The sequence below is a fragment of the Balaenoptera ricei genome, chromosome 1 (assembly GCF_028023285.1).
Source record: "Balaenoptera ricei isolate mBalRic1 chromosome 1, mBalRic1.hap2, whole genome shotgun sequence".
NCBI lineage: Eukaryota > Metazoa > Chordata > Mammalia > Artiodactyla > Balaenopteridae > Balaenoptera > Balaenoptera ricei.
Window position 1 is genome coordinate 16,681,214 of NC_082639.1, and position 13,650 is coordinate 16,694,863.

General features: G+C 59.4%; 1 protein-coding gene across 13 annotated transcripts in view; it reads right to left on the bottom strand.

The window, feature by feature from the left end:
• Positions 1 to 2,319: 2,319 nt before the first annotated feature.
• The window catches only part of RAP1GAP (RAP1 GTPase activating protein), a 51,284-nt gene continuing 39,953 nt past the window's right edge, over positions 2,320 to 13,650 (bottom strand). For 5 of the 13 annotated variants that reach the window (XR_009501093.1, XR_009501108.1, XR_009501106.1 and 2 more), the window contains 10 exons: positions 13,499 to 13,636; positions 11,543 to 11,674; positions 9,511 to 9,588; positions 8,428 to 8,537; positions 7,349 to 7,462; positions 5,655 to 5,778; positions 4,547 to 4,649; positions 4,065 to 4,199; positions 3,752 to 3,793; positions 3,329 to 3,375 (listed from right to left, as the gene is read on the bottom strand). Coding sequence is in view for 5 of the 13 variants with exons in the window: in XM_059915546.1 (XP_059771529.1) it covers positions 3,073 to 3,375; positions 4,065 to 4,168; positions 4,547 to 4,649; positions 5,655 to 5,778; positions 7,349 to 7,462; positions 8,428 to 8,537; positions 9,511 to 9,588; positions 11,543 to 11,674; positions 13,499 to 13,636 (1,206 nt within the window). In the remaining 8 variants the exon portion in view is untranslated. Of the gene's footprint in view, positions 3,376 to 3,751; positions 3,794 to 4,064; positions 4,200 to 4,546; positions 4,650 to 5,654; positions 5,779 to 7,348; positions 7,463 to 8,427; positions 8,538 to 9,510; positions 9,589 to 11,542; positions 11,675 to 13,498; positions 13,637 to 13,650 lie in introns of all 13 variants that reach the window. The other 8 variants (XM_059915499.1, XM_059915546.1, XM_059915522.1 and 5 more) reach the window with 8 other exon arrangements.

Consider the following 13,650-nt stretch of genomic DNA (forward strand, 5'->3'; position numbering starts at 1 on the left):
TCGGCCTCCCCCAGCCCCACCTTGGAGCCTGGAGGGGTGGGGCGGGGACCCGGGCTGAAACCCAGCCCGGAGGCCGCCCCTTCCCGCTGACGGGGGCTCTGCCACAACCCGGGCAGGCCGAGGGGCAAAGGCAGGTTCTGCTCATCAGGCCGGCCCCCTGCTTCCGCTCCAGCTCAGCTGCGGGCCAGAGCTGTGGGGTGGGGCACATCATAAAGGGATACAAGCAGGGGTGCCCCACTTCTTTTATACAAGGATCGTGAACCCCAGTAAAGCCCAGGAAGCTGAGGCTCAGGGAAGCAACTGATACATTCCCAGCGCCTCGTATCCAGACACCTGTGCCGGGCTCCGCATCAGCCGCTCCAGCTCCCATTCAGAGAGCGACTCCACAGCCTCTGATGCGGGTTACGGAGATGGTCCTCGTTAATGGCTAACTGCATGTCCCCACACACAGCACACGCTATTATTTGAGCCCACTGTGTGCTAGGGCAGCACCAAGAACTTTCTGAGGTATCACCTCATTGAATCCTCACATCAGGGTACCAAGGGCAGGACTATTAGCATTCCCATCATACAGATGAAGACCCTGAAGCCCAGAGAGCCAAAGTCATGTGCCCAAAGTCACAGAGCTAGGAGGTGAACAGGCTCAGAGCTAAGCTCTTGATCTTGGTGCTGAAGTGGGGCTACTGGTCCTTGGTGGTGGGATGGGAGGAGACAGGGTAAGAGACCGAGGCAGAGAGTGGGGAAGAGCCAGGGCCTGGGAGGGGTTAGAGAACAGGGGTGAGGCAGAGGAGGGGAGGGGGGTTACCAGGGGACCCACTGAGCCCAGGGTTGCCCAAGGCCAAACCCAGGTGGGCGGGGTTGGGGAGTGGATGTGAGTCACCACCCCTGGGTGGCCCCAGACATCTGAGAGTCACAGCAGGGCCCTGTCGGGAAAGGCCCTGGGGTGCACCCAGCATCGTCCTGGGGAGGGCATGGGAGCTGTGGTGGGGAGGGGGCGAGGCCAAGGCATGGTTAATCCCACTGGAATCCAATTCTGTGCCTGCCCCCCCATACCCCAAATCCCCCAACCTGCTCTTCCTCCTGTGCTCCTACCTCAGAGGAGACCCTCCCATTCACCCAATACTCAGGCCAGGACACCCCCCCGCCCCGCCCCAAGGCTCCTCAGGTCCTCCCTCAGCCCCACATCACATCAGGCCCTTCGTCCAGATGCGCAAGTCTCCCAGCATCTTCCAGACCTGCCCACTGTCCCGGTTACCCTCTGCACCCAGCAATGGCCTCCTGGGTCCTCCCCTCCTTGGGCTGACATCGCCCAGCCAGTCCCCACCAGCAGCCCCCACTTCTCTTTCTACTGCTATTTCGCATCCTCCATGGCTCCCCACTGCCCTCAGCATAAAGCCTTAGCCCCTTGGTCTGGCACCCAAGGCCATGTGACCTCTGGCCTCATCTCTGCCCCATCTCCCTGCCCCTCCATCATCACCTTCCCATCATTCAGAACTGCTGGCTCCCTTCCCAACTGCAAGCAGCACTCTCGCCTCCTACCTTTGCACCTGCAGCTCGCTCCCCCAGGGACACTATCCTAAGCCTTTCCACGATGCTCAGGCACCACTGTTCCAGAGTCTTCCCCATTCTTCCCTTAGCCAGGCTGTACCCCATGCTCGTCCCCGCCCCCCACCCCCGCCAGGGCATTCGTCACCCTTTATTGTAACCGCTCTGCACTGTGAGCTCCTTCCAGCAGCTGGACAGATTCATCGCCATCTCCCCACCCCCATCATTCTGGGTAAGCAATCCCTTGGCGCCCCCAGGTGGCCACATAGGGGAAACCCTTGAGCTTCACTGGGCATAGGAAAGGAGAAGAAAGCCGATCCTTGAGCACCCACGGGGTGCCAGACGCTGTGCTAGGTGTTCCGTATGCTCCAGCTCAGTGAATCCTCATGACGAACCCTTGGGAGAGGTACTATCGCTTCTGTTTTACAGAAGTGGAAACTGAGGCTCAGAGAAGCTTGTAAGTTTCTCAGTGCCACTCAGAGAGTTAAGAGATGGTGGCAGGACTCCAATCTAGGTCTGCCTGATTGGACCTTCAAAGCCACGTTCTCCTCCCTGTGGAGAGGGGAGCAAGGTGGAAGAAAGGGCAGGGCCACGGCGGGGAAGCCACAGCTGGTGGTCATGGAGCCTGCGGCTTGGCCCTGGAGGTGCTCGCAGACCCAGCTGCTCTGATTCGGGGGTGAATAGGCTCTCCCCCGCCACCACGGTGCCACTGAGATCTGTCGGGTTGATCCAGGTGGGGGGGTGGGGTCACACGAAGCCACATCCAACTCGGGGTACAATAGCGATAAATAGAATTTATTTTGTACAACTGTTACTGACATACACACGGCCACGGGGGGCTTCCAAAATGGGTGTTGGGGCCGGAAGGCTGGCCTTTGGCGTGGCGCCTAAAAAGTGTGGACAGACACACACAAGGATGTGGGCTGTGCCTGGCTTCCCCCTCCATGGTGGGTGAGGGTGGCGCAAAGGTGCGGCCCGTAACTCTAGGCCAGCTGAGACCCCTCGGCCCGGCGTGCCCAGGAGCATGGGAAGGCAGGGGTTAAGCCGGGTGCTGGCTGAGGAGCCAGGTAGCTCCCACTTCCCCCACAAGCGGGTCACTCGTCTGTCGTGGAGGCAGTGGACAGGGCATCGGCAGATCTGTGGTAGAGACTGAGGGTCCAGGAGGGGCAATGGGCACAGCCAGCTCCCTGCCCCTTGGCCCACCGGGGCCCCAGGAACCCCAAGAAGCAGGGTAGGGTGATGGGAGGTCCCTGGGACGACAATCCTCCATTCTGGGGCAGATGCATGGACTCACAGCCTTCAGTGACCTCTGAAATAATCTTGTCCATTTATAGCAGAGGCACCCAGAGAGGGAGGGTGATTTGCCCAGAGAGGGAGAGTGATTTGCCCATAGTCACAGAGCAGAACCCAAATCAAAAGCTAGGACTTAGGACTCCCAGCCCAGTGCTCATTCTACCACACGTCACACCCCACGGCCTCCATAGTAGGCTCTGTGTGCACTGAGATGTCTCAATCCCCCCTTCCAGCTCACTCCCCCTGAGTCCAGAGGAGCACCCAGGGGTGACAGATGAGCCAGGCCTGGAGTCCTGTTTCAAGTGACCACTCCCTGCCCCAGCCAGCCCCCCAGCCCAGGGGGTGGGGATGGTGCCAGCAGCTTCCCCACTCCCAGGTCTGGATGGCTCCACCCTGCAGAGACAGCCCAGACAGTGGGCCAGGAGGAGGGCTGGGGAGGCCAGGGGCAGCCCACAGGCTGGTGCTGGCCTCGGGGGCAGAGGTCCCGTCTGCCTGGATTTGACACAGCATCTTCACCTTGTGCTTCTGCGGCCTCATCTGCAGGGTAAAGGGAGATGGAGGCACCATGAAGCAGGGGGACAGATGCAGAAGGGGCCCACCCTTGGAGTTCCAGGCGCTGGGTCTTTCCATCCCACTGGGAACCCCCTAGACCCCTCCCTCCCAACAATTCCCAAGTCCCTTTCAGGCTCCAATCAAATCCTCCCAGAAACTCATGGGCAGAGGTGAGGCAGCATTTATTAGCCCCATTGTACAGATAAGGAAACTGAGGCCCACGGTCACCTAGCAACTGAGTGGCAGAGGACTCAAACCTAGATACATAGCTCTCACCCAAGAGAGGCGACAGAGGAAGAGAGAGAAGTCGGCCCACCCCCACCCTCTCCCCACCAAACAGAAGCTGAGGGCTGGTACTGACCTGCTCAGTGTCACCTTCAGAGGGGCATCCTGGCTAACAGCCCTGCACACAGAGAATGGCGGCAATGCAGGTGACAGGACAGATGACATGGGAGACACATGCAAGCAGAAGTCACTGGCTGTGCCCAGGCTGGACGAGCCCAACCCCTCCAGGATTAAGGGGGCCCCTTGGTCCAGCCCCCATCCCTGGGGACCCCTGGTTGCTTTGATGCCTCTCTCCAACAGCCAATCCCCTCCCAGGTAGGGCTCCCCACAGGGCCAGGCTCCAGGCCACCTGTCCCCACCGTGGCCAGGGCCCTGGTTGCTGTGCGTACCAGCTGGGGCATGTGCTGTTCAGATGCTTCCAGCTGGATCTTGATCTCGGGACATGCAGGGTCCCCCGACTTGCCGGCGTCTGGGTGGGGTGACCGAGAGGGGCCTGGGGAGGGAGGCAGGAGGGAGCCACCTCACTGGCCGCGGGGAGGCACCAGGGAGACGGGGGCATGGATGGGCGGTCGGCACCAATGCTCCCCAACCCCACCGAGCCCCTCCCTCTGGGACTCCCACCCTTAACTCCCTTCTTTAACCCCCTCCCCCATCATCCTCCAAGGCCTTTCTGGAAACCACCAGCCCTCCAAGCCACCAACCGCCTTAGGCTGGATGACCAGCCCACTGTCCCCATGTCAGGGGCAGTCCCATCACACACCCACCACCTGGGGCCTTAGAACTGCTTTTGACCCTCTGTGCCCAGCCCTGTCCCCTGCCCACCACGAGACTGGCCCTGCTTGTGGCGGGGGAAGCTGGCCCTGGCCAGTACCTGGGGAGCTGCCCCCACTTGTGGTGCTGACACTGTCCTCCAGCCACGTGCTATAGATGAAGGAGTCCCGCTTGTGGGGCGTCCCCGAGGACGAGACACTCTCCTGGGGATGGGGGAGGAGAGAAAGAGGGAGGTTAGCCCTTGGCCATGGCACTGGCTTGGCTCCCCTCTCCCCTCCTCACCGCCCCCTCACCGCTGCAATCCACAACCCCCCACCCTTGCCCCCCTGCTAAGAGGATGAGGGCCCAGCAATGTCTGCCCCAGGGGGGACCAAAGGAGGACAGAGTGGGAACAGACACAGACCGAGGCGCGCGCATGCACACGCACACGTGCGCTCCCATTCATTCATTCAGCAAACATTTATTGATGTTCTCGTGGGCCAAGCCACCGAGAGAAATCAGGAGAGGTCTCAGCCCTCCGAGAGCTTGAAGTTGAGAGGAGAGACAGGCTGTGAAGAGACTAGTACAATTCCAGACTAGTACAAGCCCCACAGGGCAGGGCCTTGGTCTGCACTGTCCCCTCTGCCCATGCAGCACCTGGCACGGGGTGTGGCAAGGAACAGCGCTCGCCGAAGGACTGTTGAGTGAAGCATGACAGACAGGTTCCAAGGACAGAGCCCAGGGTCTATGAGAGTGTAAAGGGGGCTCCTAACCCACCCTGGGACCAGGAAGGCAGGCTTTCAGGAGGAGGTGATATGAGGCTGAGTTTAGAAGGATGAATATGAGTCAGTCAGACAAAGTGGGAAGGAGGAAGCAGGTAGTGCTCCAGACAGAGGAAATGGCATGTGCAAAGGCCCAGAAGTAGAGTAAGCCTGGTTGGTTTGGGGGACTGCAAAGGAGGGCAGAATGACTGAAGCGGTAAGAGACGAGGCTGGGGAGGGAGGGGCTAGATCTTCAATGGTCTCAGAGATTGGGCTGTGGGGGGTACTGGGGAGCCATGGAAGGCTTTAGAGTAAGGGAAGGTCAGTCTGCATTACTCCTTTGGGCTGAGTCCCTTGATCACAACTCAACCACACCCAGCCTCATGCTTCCACCCAGAGCATCTCCAGGGACCAAAGAGCACCCCCTTCAGGCCGTTGTGGGGCACCTCCCCTCCCTGGGCCTCTCACCAGGCCTGTATCGTCCCCGTCCACACCCTCTGCTTCCTCCACGACGCTGGCGAAGCTGCTGGCACTGGACGAGGAGCGGGAGAAGTCCTTCAGCACTTCTGCTCTCTGAGCTGCTGTCTCCGCTCTGCCACAGATAGCGTCCTGTCAGCCAGCATCCACACTGGGCACCTCCTGGGCCAAGACCCCATGCCCCTGCCCTCCTGGCCCAGGGCGGCCCAGCCTGCAGCCAGCCAGGTGCCTTTTTGGCCCCTTATAGCTCCCTGGGCCTCTGAGCCTCCCCAATGCCACTGTCCTTCCTAACACGTGGATCCTATCATGCCCCTCCCCTACTCGATACCCTCTTCTCCTGGATCCCCAATGCCCCAGATAAAGTCCAATTTCCTTGGCTGGATGTTCAATCATAACTATTAACAACAATACTGCCATCTAGTGCAGGTTTGCTCTGTGCCAGGCACTGTTCTAAGTGCTCTTACCCTAGTTATCTCATTGCTATCATTATTAGACCCATCTTACAGAGCAGCAGACACCGAGGCACAGACAGGATGGGCACACAGCCTGAGGTCACGCAGCCATAGGTGGGAGAACCGGTAGGACCCAGGCCTTCCAACTCCACAGTCTACTCTCTTTTAACTCTCTCACAATTTTGTCCCATGCTCAGGGCCTTTGTGTCTCCTGCCTGGAGTCTCACTCCTTCCCTCAAATCCCAGAAAGTAAATTCACCTTTCAAAAACCAGCCAGGGGTCGCCTACTCAAGGAGGCCCTCCCTGATTCTTCCTTGCTGTGGGAATGACCGTCTCTGCTCAGCTTTGTCTCTCCCTGTCCCTGTCGCCCTTTCCTGCTTCTCTGTTCACCTGCCTGACTCTTCAGCCCAGGCCGGGTCCTCTCAACAGCCCCCTCACCCCCGGCAGCCAACACAGAAGGGGCTCAGCCAATAAGCACTGAACGGAGGGACAGCCTCCTGGCTGGCCTCCCTGCTTCTGCTCCTGCCCCCACCCTCAGAGCCTTCACATGGTGACCACAATCAGCTTGTTAAAACACCACTACCCCTCTTAACTAAAATCTTCCAAAGCCTCCTTGCCAGTCTCAAAGTTCTCACATGGCCTTCAAAGCCGTGACCTAGCCCCCACCCGCCTCTCCAACCTCATCCCCTCCACTACCGGTGTCTGCCTGGGCCCAGCCTCACTCATTCAGCTCCAACTGCACCAAGCATGCCTCAGGGCCTTTGCACTCGCCGTGTTTCTTACCTGAAACCCTCTTCCCTCTGCCATGCCACTGTAAGTCAGACCTAACAGGGCTGACTCCTCACTCAGCTCCCAATTTAAAACCCCTTGGTAGATGTCTTCCCTGAGCACCCACCTAACGCCCCACCCCCACCCATTCTTCATCATATCCTCTGCTTTATTTTTCTATCATCACTATCTGCAAGTAGCTTATTAGGTTATGTTACGCTGGACTGTCAGCTCCACAAGGCAGGGGCCGTGTATGTCCAGCTCACTGCTGTCTTGCAGAGCTTGGCATGCACAAAGCGCTCAGTGGGTGTGTGTCAAAGGAGGACCGAGGAGAGTAATCAGGCCCCCTGACGCCGTAGTAGGGCTGTGTCAACACTCCCGGCAGGCCTGGGCCCAGACAGGGGGTAGAATGAATGGGCCCACCACACCCAAGCCCCCCGGCTCAGCATGCCCCCGAGCCCCAACCTGTTTTTGGTCGTGGGCATCTCTGGGGAGCTCTGAGTGGATGAGTTCTCCGACTTGGGCTCCTGTGAGACGTGCCCGCTGTCTGGGGTCTTCTGGCCAGCCGGGGGGCTCTCCCTGCGGGGCACATGGGGGCAGTGGGGGGATTCAGCACCAGGCCTGGCATCAAGCGTAGAAGGAGGCCCAGGTGGTGAGAGGAGGTCATGGGTGCCTCCTGCCTCGTACCCACACCCTACATCCTCAGGGGCCAGCCCCAGAGCAGTCCCTGCAGCTCCTGGGTTGGCCTGGCCAAGGAGGGGGCAGGTGCTGCAGGAGCACCTACTTAAGACCCTGTTATGGATAAGGAAACTAGAGTCCAGAGATGGGAAGGAACCTGCTCAGGGACGCGCAGCTAGGACATGGCGAAGCCAAGACTCGAACCCTGGATTCACGGGATTCTGGGCTCTCTTGCCTTTGAGGACAGTGCCAGCTCCACTCCTGAGGCCTCAGTGTACCTGCTCCCTGCTTCACATGCACTGCACACACTCCCGCAGCAGCCCCATGCCGTTGGTTGTGCTCTTATCCCCATTTTTCAGATTGGGACAGTGAGGCTCAGAGAGGTACAGTGACTTTCCCAAGGTCACACAGCCCCAGTGTGGTGGAGACAGGACTCACACCCAGGAACTATCCTCTGCTTCCCGGAGGCTCCCTGCTGGTAATACGGTGTGCTGTCCACACCCCGCCCACACAGATGCACTTACAGACCTCCACGGACCAGGCCTCAAATCCCAGCTCTGCCCCTCACCAGCTGTGTGACCTGGGCAGGCCCCTGACCCCTTGACCTATGGCTCCTTGATGTGCAAGGTGTGACCCCCTGGGAGCCGGCAGAGCTGGGACTGGATGATAGCGCTTCATGTTAGGTGACAAGCTGGCCCTGGTGCCTGACGCAGAGCAGGGACTTGACCATGTAGCTGTCACTGGTGGGGACAGAGGGGGAGAAGGGTGGGAGCTCCATCTTGCCTGCTGAGCTTTGCCACTGAATGGGGGTCGGGGGGAGCCAGAGGAGACGCAGGACGCCATCCCACCCCCTCTGCTGCACCCACCTTTTCTCCTGCACCTCCTGTATGTTCTCAATGCCGATGGCACTGCTGCGGCGTGAGCCGAACGGGCCCGACTTCTTCCTGGTGGGGCTCTTTCCAGGGACAATCAGTGACTGCGGGGAGAGGTCCCAACTCAGTACCCACCTGCTCCAGGAGCCCCCGTGCCCCCCACATGCCACCCTGGGGCCCTGCTGCCCAGGCCCTGAAGCAGAGACAATGAGCAAGAAAAATGAGAGAACTGTCCATCTCCAGAGAGAACCGTCCTAATTTACAGATAAGGAAACAGGTCCAGAGAGGGCAAAGGCCCCCCTGAGGTCACACAGCAGGTCTGGACCCAGCATCTTAGTCCAGGAGAAGAGCAGAAGCCTGAGGGAGCTGGACAGCCACTCTGGGCTGGGACTGGAGGAGGCCAAGTCCTCAGAATGACTGCTGCCTCTTTGCCCCCAGGACTTCATGGGACCTGCAGCCTACGGGCAGTGGGGAGAGAGTGGGTGAGGCAACCCAAGCCCCTGCCCCCTGCTACACCTCGGAATCTCCAAACTGGCTGGGGGAGGTTCTGGCCCAGCAGTTGAAAGACGCCCTCCGGCCCAGTTTACACATACACTATGGTGGGATGCCCTAGGCACCAGAAGCATGTCCCCCATTTCTCTGGGGAGGCGGGAAGGTGGGCCCCATGGAGGCACAGATGGGCAGAAACCCCCAGGCCAATTCATGGTCGGGACAGGGAGTTAGGGCAGAGGAGGGCGATGGCACTCCATGCAGAACCGGCGATATTGGGGGACGTGCAGCTGGACAGAGGGTCTTTAGGTACCAGATCCTAAAGGCAGGGACTGGGCCAGAGTCCCAGGGGCCAGGGCAGGGCCAGAGCCCCTGGTGGGCGGGGGGGGGCACTGGCACTGGCACAGGTGCCAGGCCCCAAAGCAGGTGCTGAGTGCCATCAGAGCTTCTGGCACTCCATCCTGCCAGCCCTCGGGCCTGTCCCGGGGGGAGGGGGGCAACGTCCCCAATATGGCCTCCATCCTGAGAGCGAGCAGAGAACAGCGCGTGCAGGCAGCCTCCAGAGCCGGCGGCCCCGCGGACGACAACCTCTTCCACGGTTCCTATGCCTATGGCACTGCCCCGGCGTCCGAATCTACTCGCACTTTTCCCAGGAATAAGCAATGACTGGCAAGCAGCAGAGGGTGGGAGCAGAGAGAGAGAGAGAGAGACAGACATAGAGAGAGTCAGAGAGACAGAGATGGCGGGCGGGGGAGGCACAGAGAAATGAGACAGGGAAAGGAGGGAAAGACAGACAGACACAGACAGGGACAAAGAAGAGAGTGGGGCAGGGGATTGAGAGAGACAAGGCCGGGGAAGGGAAGGAGAGAAGAGGTGGGAGGAGACACAGAGAGAACAGGGGAGAGAGATTGACAAACAGTCACATGAGAAGGGGTGCAGAGTGAAACACGGAGAGACAGACACAGAAATGGACCCGGGGAGCAAGACGGACAGAGACGGAGAGGGAGGGGCAGGCACAAAGGGAAAATCAAGGGCGAAAACAGTTCGAAAGAGGACGAGAGGGAGTAAAAAGACAGGTGCAAGAGGACAGAATACACACGTGCAAGAAGGTGGAGGGAGGCAGGGGGTGGAGGAGGGGAAGAGAAAAAGGGAAGGGAAAACAAGGAAAGAGGAGAGAGCGGAAGGAAAAGGAAGCAACATGAAGAGAGGGGACAGTTGTGCAAAAACAAAAACAGAAATGGGTCTGGTTACTGCCACGGTGGGTGCTGCTGGTCTGGCCCTGTCCCTGGGGCCCCTCTACAGCCACCCACAGGAGGCTGGGCCACTCTGGCGGGGAAGGAAGGGAGTGGCTAGTGAATTGGGGTTGGAGGAGAGTGGGCCTGCTCCTCCAGTGACAGTGGGCTTGGTGACTGCTGGAACACAGAGGACTCGCCCTGCTTCCCTGGCCAGGTCAGCCCATGGGGCAGGGGTGGGGTGGAGGGGGTCCCTCCTGCCACATGACACAGCCTCACAGCACTGAGCACAGGGCTTGCTTGGCATGCAGCAATCAGTCAGTAAATGATGGGTGGGTGGGTGGATGGATGGATGGATGGACAGATGGATGGATGGAAGGACGGGTGGATGGAAGGAAGGAAGGAAAGATGGATGGGGAAGGGGCAGCAGAGCGGTAGGTGCAGTGCTGGGGGGTGACCACTGGGCAGCGGAAAGCAGACTGGCCCACAACTGAAGGCCTTATTCATCCTTTGTGCCCAGCACACCCCCTGAGTATTAGCAGCAGAACCCCACAGAGCCTGGCAGACAGTAAGTAATCACACAGTAGGTGCTCACTCAGGAGAGGCTCGCACAGAAGCCCAGGTCCTGACACACAGTATGTGGGCACAACCACAGAGGCCCTGGCACGTAACGGGTGCTCACACAGCTCATCTCCTGACACAGAGAAGGTATTCACTGATACCCAGGGCTTATCACAGCAGTCCATTTCCTGACACATGGTGGATTCTCATACAGCAGCTCAGGGTTGGGCACACAGCAGACACTTACAGAGTTAGGTCCACGCAGTAGCCCAGGATCTGACATACAACAGGTGCTCACAGAATCTCAGGGCCGGGCCCACAGTAGATGCTCACAAGGTACATGTCCACACAGCAACCTGGGTCCTAATACACAGTAAGTGCTCACACAGCAGCCCAAGTCTAGACACACAGCGGTACCCACCAGCATCTCAGAGCCAGGCATACAGCAGATGCTCACACAGAAATCCAGGTCCTGACACACAGTGCGTGCCCACAGCCTGACACACAATAGGTGCTCCCAGAAACTCAAGGCTTGACAGGAGGTGTCCATACAGCAGCCCAATCCCCAGCATATGACAGACAGTAGGTGCTTCATAAGGAATGTGACACAGAAGCTGCCCCAGAACAGACACAGCTGAATAAGGGGCCAGGAGGTGGGGCGGGCCGAGGAGCTGGGGAGGGGGCTGCAGGCTCTCAGCATCCCAGTGTCACAGCCTGGGCACCTGACCCCATGGAGAGCAGTGGCTAGACCTAGCCTAGAGCCCAGGATGAGCCCTCGGACAGCAGGGCAGCGGGGGGAGGTGGGGCCCCTGGGGGAGGGCACTCACTATTCCAGCCGCTTTGGCCAGGTCCGGGTTGTTGGGTGCAAAGCTCCCGCTGTGGCTGGTGGACACGGTGTTGGGCTTCTTGTTGCTCAGCCCCATGGCATCCATGGACTGGCTGCGGCTCCGGATGACCCGCTGCGAAGGTGGAGGCAGGGGTTTCATAAGGCCTCACCCCCTCGGGGAAACCCAGGAGCCACCAACGCCACTCTCAGTGACCCCAGGAAGTCCCTTCCCATGAGACCACACAAGAGTCAGGTCCACATGTGCCAAGGGTAGTGTGGGCCTTGACTCTGCCACCAACTTGCTGGGTCACCTTGGGCAAGCCACTCCACACCTCTGAGCCTCTGAGCCTCATGACCTGTTGTGCAGTTGTTGTAAAGACCGCGGAAGACGCTGGGTCATGAGCAAAAGCGTGCACAGAGAGACCTCCAGAAACCCCAATTCCCTCCTTTTAGCGTCTCTTAGGGCTTGCTTTCCTCCTTGCTTTTCTTCCCTCCCTCCCTCCCTTGCTTTTTTCAGTCAATCTGCACTGAATGCTCACTTCAGGGCCGAGTATTTTACATTTGCTCTCACTCAATCCGCCCAGGAAGCAGGCACTGCCACCAAGCCCATTTTACACGTGATGAAACTGAAGCAGAGGTGGGTCTGGAATCCAGATGCCAAACCCAAACCCTTGACCGTGGGCTCCGCTGCCTCTAAGAAAGTCTGTAACTTAAGCCCGGTCCACCATCCAGCACTCACCAGATGTGGGGTCACTGGAGCCCCCCCTCAGAGAAGACACCCCAGGTCCATGTTCCTCCCACCCACTCCCTGTCTCCAGTGAGCAGAGGCAGGGCTCTCTTCAAGCCTCTTTCTCAAAGACGTTCTGTTCGCCTCAGCCCAAGGCAGGCCTGGGCAGCTGGGCTAATCCTCTTATGCAAACCCACACCTCCAGCTTTGTGGCCTGCCCTGGGGTAAAGATGAGGCCCCACCAGCCTGCTGGGCACCTGGAGGATGGGCAGTCCTCCTCCTGTGGGTGGAGGACACAGTGGCAAAGAGGCCACCGCTGGGGACCTGCAGCCCTGGGGGAGTCCAGGCCCTGTGGGGGGAAGAGGAACTCTCTCCTCCTCTGCCTCTCACTTTGGATGGTAGTTGCTGAGGTAGATGGGCAGGGCTTTGCATTTTGCTTCTTAACTTAGATTACACTGATCTAACTGCTTCACAAATAATTCTCAACAGTTGTATGAGGTAAGTTGCCATTACCCTAAACAACAGATAAAAAACCTGAGGCTCAGAGAATGCTCAAGCTGGTAAGTGGCAGAGCTGGGATTTGAACCCAAGGTGTCTGTGCTCTCAATACTAGGCTAAACCAGAGATAGCCAGGGTGGGTCACACGGCCTAAGGTCATGCAGACCAGGTCCCTCTCCTATGGCCTCTCGTTCACGTCCCTTCCCTGACCTCTGTTTCTTTCTCTCGGTCAGGACAGAGGCTTCCTCCTCTCTTCTCTGCCTGCTGACCTGGGAGCCACCACCCTTGGCACCAGAGGGCTCCAACCTTCAGCACAGCTCCCAGGCAGACTCCACCCCCAAGCTTAGGCCCCGCCTCCGACCATCAACTCCTCCCCCAGCCAGAGCCCACCTTACAACTCCCAACCGAAGCTCTACCCCAGGCCAAGACCATACAGCCCCCCCAAGTCTAAGCCCACCCTAAAGCCCAGGTCCACCCAGAGGCTCACCATCACCCAGACTCTACCCCAGCTGCGTGCCCACCTAGCCCGAGCTCACGCCTATTAACTCCACCCCTGACTCCACCCTGAGCCACGCCCCCACCCGACTCCACCTCCAATGTGAGCTCGCCTCTAGCCACACCCCCACACCTTGTCGCTAACGGCATCCCCCGACTCTAGCCCAACCGCGTGCCCAGATTCCAAGCCAACCACATCCGTCCCCCTCCGCACCCAGGTAGACCCCTGCTCTTCACCTTGAAGGACTCGAAGAAGCCGCCGCCCCCGCCGCCGTTCTCCATCTTGTCCTCGTCGCCACCCAGGCCCATCATGGACTGGCTGTGGATGTGCAGTTCCTCATAGAGCGTCTCCAGGAGGGCGGCCCGTGTCCGCTCCTGAGGGCCAGGGC